General features: G+C 40.5%; 1 protein-coding gene across 1 annotated transcript; it reads left to right on the forward strand.

Moving 5' to 3' along the window:
* The first annotated feature begins 778 nt into the window (after positions 1 to 778).
* Positions 779 to 7,129, forward strand: LOC137287564 (baculoviral IAP repeat-containing protein 7-B-like). Its single transcript, XM_067819927.1, has 7 exons — positions 779 to 881; positions 1,199 to 2,112; positions 2,637 to 2,785; positions 3,201 to 3,225; positions 3,650 to 3,748; positions 4,570 to 4,680; positions 4,806 to 7,129. Exons 2-7 carry the CDS (start codon positions 1,401 to 1,403, stop codon positions 5,000 to 5,002), a joined length of 1,293 nt encoding a protein of 430 aa, XP_067676028.1. The 5' UTR covers positions 779 to 881; positions 1,199 to 1,400; the 3' UTR covers positions 5,003 to 7,129.
* Positions 7,130 to 7,352: the final 223 nt, after the last annotated feature.

Raw genomic sequence — 7,352 nt, forward strand, 5'->3', positions numbered from 1 at the left:
CAATCACTGACCACATGCAATTAACACGTATACCTATCCGGACTATAAGCTGTAAACAAAGAGCCGACTAAGCGTATCGGCAAATGAACCAGTGGTCAATGAAAAAGCTGAGGTACACTTGAGTGCACACCCACCACTGGCACCAGCTCTGACTGGGTTTGATATCGTGGCTGCTTTGTTTCGAAGGAGGTAAAACAAGTGCAAAATACTGCACTTTTGATTTGCGATTATACGCTGATGATTTTTTTTTTCTTAATCAGCAGTGCATTTCATATATCATGAATAAGTGACAACAGAGTTTCGATTACGTTTGATTTTTGGTTGCATGTGACCATTAAGCTTTTCATACTCTTTTCCCATACAGTACTGCAGTGTGTATCTTAATTAGCTATTACCAAACGAAAGTGTCGTATATGTCATAAACACACAGACCTAATGAAATACTCTATCTACCACCAACGTTTCGAGGCTTGTTCTAGCCCCATCATCAGGTGTAAACACAAGTTGCGACAATATAAAACAAAAGCTGAAGCTGTCTGTTGCCAAGCCGAAAGCAGCGGTGAAAAGGGGAATTCCCTTCACCGTTCGTACTTTTCCGGAACAAGCCGGATGAACCCCGTAACAACTCGCCTTTTTCCGTAACCTGCAAGAAGGCTTGCCGGAATGAACCGAGTAGTTACGAATGCTGCGAAATGTTACCACTCGCCCCTTTCCGTAACTCCAATTCGGGTTGTCCCGGAATAGCTACAGTTGGTCACGAATACGAAAGGAACGTAATAACCAGAAGGGGAATCCCAGGCCAGACTGGGAAAAGGTGTATTCTTCTGTTTGTTTTGCCCCTTGGTAAATTCCACACAGTGAGGAGTGGTTTGAAACTGGTGGTATGTCATGGTCACTGATTCGTCTTTGCTCTTATTTTGGTACTTTCCAATCAGATACCCACAGGATCGAGTGTGATCGACTATTAAAGTCTAAAGGTAGACGTTTGTATTGAATTGACTATACTTAATACTTGATAGGAATGTTATTGGAGATAACAGGACATCCGGTGTTTTAACTGAAACAGGGAAGGTGATATGTTGTGTTGCGTATCGTGTACGAAATGATTATCCATCTGTTTTTCTGACCAGAATATTATGTTGTTTCTTCCCTTGAATACTTTCACTTACGTTTGTTTCCGGTTTGACACACATTTCAGGTATTTACATTGGGGCACCTACAAGCAGCTACTATACATCTACTCAACTACCGTCAAACAAGCAATAAACAATCATATCATATATCTTGACGTAACATAACATTTTCATCAACATGATGGGCTGTCTGCCTGGAGGGATCTGTGTATAATATATGTAATTCAGCAATTTTGAAAACTGAATTGAAGCTGAGAAATCGTCATAATGGATGACAATGGGTATGACATCGGACCACAGGATGAAGAATATCAAAATGGATTGGAAATGGACTTGACAACAGATAATCCTCCTGATGTAGGTTTCCAGAGTCCGTTCGACGTCAGTCATGAGAACAACATTTCCTCGATGCCCCCTGAATACACCCAACATCGAGTGTATGGAACCAACCATATGGTGTGGCGCAGGATAGTCGAGGAGCCCATTGACATGACGCCCCCAGAGCAGAACCCTCTCAACAGAGCTGATGTTTGTTCGGAACCTGTAGACATTGTCACAAATCCTTTGCATGTTGAAGGTAATCGGTTAAAAACATTTGAAGGTAAATGGCCGGCACACCCTCCTGTCACCCCCAAGGCTTTGGCCCGGGATGGGTTTTATTATGTAGGCCCTGGGGACAGAGTGAAGTGTGTTTTTTGTATGGGAGTACTGAAGCTATGGGAGAAGGGAGATGTTGTTTCGGAAGAGCACAAGAAACACTATCCCCACTGTGTGGTACACAGGGCTCGAGCAGCTTGTCACCAGACAGCACCCAGCAGCCATCAGGTAGCGCAGGCAGACAGCCTGGGCATTGTGAGAAATAACCCCAAACATCCTCAATATGCAGTGGAGTCAACACGCCTGAGAACATTCAAAGACTGGCCCAGTCAAATGAAACAGAAGCCCGAGGACTTGGCAAAGGCTGGGATGTATTATTTGGGTAAATACTTTCTTCAGCCTCAATGACTCAATGCTGTAATTAACTGTAGATGAGTTCATGGTGAATCTTTTCTAACTACTAGTCCAAATATGTTTTTCAGTCGTTGATTTATGGACAATGTGTTATCCCAGATATAGCATGTATGCAGAGATTTCTTCTTGTGTATCATATGATTCTTAACCATGATACTTATCAAAGTTTCAAATTGAACATAAGTCAGCTAGTCTCAGATGTTAGATGTTCAGGAATGTCTAGTGACGCTGAAGAGTGAAGGAACACTTTTCTCTGTTGTTTGTATTTGTTGCTGACAAGTGTAAATATAAATCAGTAAATATAAATCCATTATTAATGGATTTGAATGCAAATTGTCATAAAATGCAGAAACAAGGCACATGCCATGATGTCTGTTTATGCTATGTTTATGAATTAATTTCTTGAACTGGTGGATCGTTAATTACACTGTGATGCTTGTTCCTGTGTTTGTGATCCTCCTCCAGACTGCATATCCCATTTCATGGTTATAGGGAAGGGGGACAGAGCAAAGTGTTTTTCCTGTGGCGGTGTCCTCAGCAACTGGGACCCAACTGATGATCCCATGGCAGAACATGAAAGGTGGTTTCCCGACTGTCCCTTTGTCAAACTTGTCAAGGGAGACAATTCATCAGGCCCCAAGGTACAGACTGTTCCGTTATCAAAATGTTTCATTAAACACTTCCATAAGTATGTTTAGAATATTATTGTTAACACCCTGTTGTATTCCTTTGTTGAAAAGCTTGCTGGCTTCTGTGGTACACTTGCAAGACACCAGCCGTACTGTATACTCTGGTAACAAACATCTGAACCACAGGTTGACTGGTTGGTTTGTTGTTTAATAAGGCACACATCAATATTCCAGATACATGGCTTAGGTCAGAAAATAAACTACAGGTAGTTAATCAACATATAAAGTGGACATTCTGCCATGAATTTATTTGGGAAGTGCTAGATTCTGATTGCTTAGTTAAAGGCATGAAATATCAGACGTGCCTTAGTTTGATGATGTCCATATGATGAGTGAGACATTACAGGCTGCTTGTTTATGTCTTCAGAATGGCACTGCTGTAACTGATGCAGGTAATATTTTTTCTTTGTTACTTTAAGCATAGAAATGTTTATGTTTCCTTTCACAAGTCACAAATCCGTGATAGTGGACTTGCAAGTGAATTATTGCTCTGAGTTAATTAGATTGCAGGGATTTATATAGGTGTCCAAGCTAAATTCCGTTGGCAATCAAGTTACAAAATATCATTGTTTGGTTCAGTTACTGAGTCCATGACATACACACCTGTGATAATTTGTAATTCCAAACTTGGAATGTTTAAGATTTGCTGCAGATTTGGAGATGATAATGGCAGGATAGGATATGGCATTTTTATGCCTGAATTTCTATGAGCTGAAGTTGCGATCATTGTGCAAGGCATGAGGACCCTCTCTTGTGCCTGTTTGGGCAATGCTCAGATGGGAACTAGAGCACATTCTCTTCTTCATCATGCTTCAGATCAATTTGTGAAGAATGCACCAGTCCAGGCGTTGATCGACCATGGTTACAAGCTAGAGGACATCAGTAAAGCCATTGAGGATCTGCATATGGATGGAGGTAGGTTGTCCTGCACGATGCTGCAGGGGCTTCATTGTTGTGTTTTGCAGCAGAGTCAATACACATGATGGCTACCTGTGACCACTGTGCATAAAGGTTTCCAAATTTGGCTAAAAGCCGCAGAATAGTTCTTAATTTAGAAACTAAGCAAAACGATTACAAAAATAGTTGAGAATACGATATTGTTGGCATGACACAGTTTTTATCATTAAGCTGTTTATAGGATGAACATTTTAATCATTCCATAATCTTGCATGACTTAAAATCTATTATAGCTTCAGTCAGAGAGAGTGATATGATTAAAAAATTACCCTGTGAATTTTACTGGCCTCAAGAACAATGTCCCACATCTAAGAAGCCTGTATATATTGTGGCTTATGATTGCCATATTGGCTGCTGAGAATCCCCACTGGACAGTGTTGAACGATCATTTCACACCTGTTCTGATACCGCTGAGGATGCAGGATCAAAATGCTCTTGAGCAGCTCATGCTTGTCGCAAGAGATGAAATAGGGGATCTAGTTGTCATGCATGATCACTCTCTAGACACATAGAAGTGCACTGAAATTAATCTATGCTCTTGATCTCATCCTCTGGATTGTCTTGTCCAGACGCTGTGTAATGTTGTGGACTGTTTTGGGCTGCAACGCAGAGAACATGGATTGTCCAAGTTTGCCATTGCTGCTATGTATAGGACGTTCCAAACACACTTAGGGAGACAAGTGGTGAATGGTTACCTCGTCTCTGCATGCAATTAATGTCTGGACTTTGAAAAACTGAGCAGTGTGCATGTTTATTCCTGATTGGATTTTTGTCCACAGTTGGTCAAGATTCAATACCATCGGCTGTAGCCATATTAGAAAAGATAGAGGAGAGGTCCCAAACACAGACCAGGATGATGACTGAAAATGGACACTCACAAACTAATGACGGTAAGGCTTTCTGTAGATGAAGGCAAGCTGAAACAAAAGGTGATAACATGCTCAATTCTGGTTGTATATAAGCCTCTCTTTCACTGACTTAAAAGGGTGAAGATGATCATTGGTACTGTCTTCAGATGTACAAGCGCTGCTGAATGAGAACCGGGAGCTGAAGGAGCAGCGTCTGTGTAAGGTATGTCTGGAGAAGGAGATCAGCGTCATCTTCCTGCCCTGTGGCCACCTCACCTGCTGCAGCCAGTGTGCTACATCACTGTCAGAGTGCCCCATATGTCGCACCAAGATCAATGGGTCTGCCAAAGCTTATTGGCTGTGAGAACCAATATGAACCAGTTCAGAAGTTCCTGTGTGTGGGAGACTATTATCAGATTATCAATATTGTCTATCATACTGTATGATGTGTGCAACCAGCAACACTTGTGTGATAGTGTTAGACATGTCTGGAGGTTGTATCAGGTGTGCTGCATCATAACAGTATTGGAATCCTGGCCCCTCCACATGCGGAACTGTTAAGTTGAGGATCTGTACATCTGACCTTTCTGAGTGTTGCTAAGTTAGCTCAGACGATTTCTAAGGATGTCATTACACCAGAAAATTAATGCATGATTCCAGTCTCAAAACTAAATGCTGGAGTTCAACTCAGAGAAGCCAACAAGCCAAGCTCTGCACTGTAACTGGCGTCTGTCATGTGTCCAGAGGCAAACTGAAGAGACAACTCCCTTGTTTTCTTTTGGATTATATTCTTTTGGATGTATTATCATCCAGATACGTGAGCTAGTAATACCTCTCTTATGCCTGTAGTGCTGTATGTTACACATGACACTGTCGTAGTACATCATCTGTCCAATTGTACTAAACAGTAAGTGCATCTTTTGCTTGATAACGGTGTTAGAATCAACACGTCACATCTACTACAAGAAAGAAGACGTCTATCCATAAAAGCCTTCATCCTAAACAATAAGTGAACTGATAGGCTTGCAAGTATTCCTGACTTCTCATGGGTTGGTTACAGGAATAAGTCTGGTCATTTGATAATGTACCATTTGTTTATAGACCCACTTATTATAGTGCTTTATTACAAACACTGTGAAAATGGCTGTGATTTAAGATTTTGTGTCCGAACCCGTTTGAATGTTGTATATTTGTGACTTGTATATCTCCATCTTAGACTCAGTTATCTAATATTTGTCATTTTATGTACAGTTATACTCTTCCAAATCGTTAAATGTGTTGGCAGAGAGATCTGTTTAAATTTACTCTGCGTGTGTGCGATCCAGCAAGAAGATGAAGCAGGAGCTCAACATGACACTTTTGACAGGTATGTAATGGCTTGTCAGTGAAAACATTATATCATAATTAGTGTATTCTGACTAAAACTTTCTCTCTCTGTAGCACAGGCACATGCACACGCACGCGCGCGCGTGCGTGCCTGTGCCTGTGCCTGTGCTACAGAGAGAGAAAGTTTTAGTCAGAATACACTAATTATGATATAATGTTTTCACTGACAAGCCATTACATACCTGTCAAAAGTGTCATGTTGAGCTCCTGCTTCATCTTCTTGCTGGATCAGTTGTTTCAGACAGTTTGTAAACATTGTGACACCAGTTTCTCAGTATATGTACAACCGAGAGGAGCTGTGACAATTGTTATAGATAAGTGATTAAATTGAACTATGTAGCAAAACACTAGATGTATTCATCTCTAATGAGTTAATTAATATGAGTTAATTTCAGTGTTTGTTTTTTCTGATCTACAGATTGTTTTATCTCACTTTTAATACACTATAGTTAGATGTATTTAAACATGTCTATTCATATATATGTTTATGCAAACTTAAGGGTAAGAAGGCAGGTGATGGATGACATAATGTTGGATATCTGTTATATGTGTACCATCATCAGATTGTCTGGTGCATTGTTTACAAGTAGCTGTAACAATGCTGACATAGCTTCCATCATCTGATTGTTTGGTTCATTGTTTTTAGGTAGCTGTAACATTGCAAACATTATTTATGAAACTGCATTATTAGCAGAAAATGCAGCTGTAACTCACAACCACAAGAAAGCTGCAATGTTTATATACTGCCTGACCACCAATGGCGGTTTAATAGATCTGTTGGTAACCTTTGCCAGTCAGAAAATCATTGCAAGATTTTGATGGTGCTCTCTTGTAACTACAAACAGATGAAAACAGGTTGTGATCCTTGGACAGTCTGAACCATACCCTGCGTGTCCAGTGTGGAGGAACTTACCACACGTGCATGTGGCCAGGTGGACCAAACGCTGGTTAAAATGTTCGCCCAAGTACAACTGTGGTCCCCAGTGGGATACAACACAGTCTACAACTTCATCAAGGTGTATATGTTTACATATATATGGTTATATGTTTTCAGATGTCAGTGTCTCCCTTTGCATCATACTGTTAGTAAAAACTCAGAAGATGGTTTGTGAGTGACATGTTTTCCAATTGTTTATGGGATTTCCCAGAAAATACTTCATGTGCTTAAAACTATCTGAAATGAACACACGAGAGAGAGAGAGAGAGGAGAGAGAGAGTACATGTTTGTTTTCTGTGTGTTTATTCTAGTTTTATTTTATGTTTTTATTCAGATTTTGGTGCCATCTGGGATTGGAACCTGCACTCTCAGAGTATCTTGGTATCATCCA

Source organism: Haliotis asinina, chromosome 6 (genome assembly GCF_037392515.1).
Source record: "Haliotis asinina isolate JCU_RB_2024 chromosome 6, JCU_Hal_asi_v2, whole genome shotgun sequence".
Classification (NCBI taxonomy): domain Eukaryota; kingdom Metazoa; phylum Mollusca; class Gastropoda; order Lepetellida; family Haliotidae; genus Haliotis; species Haliotis asinina.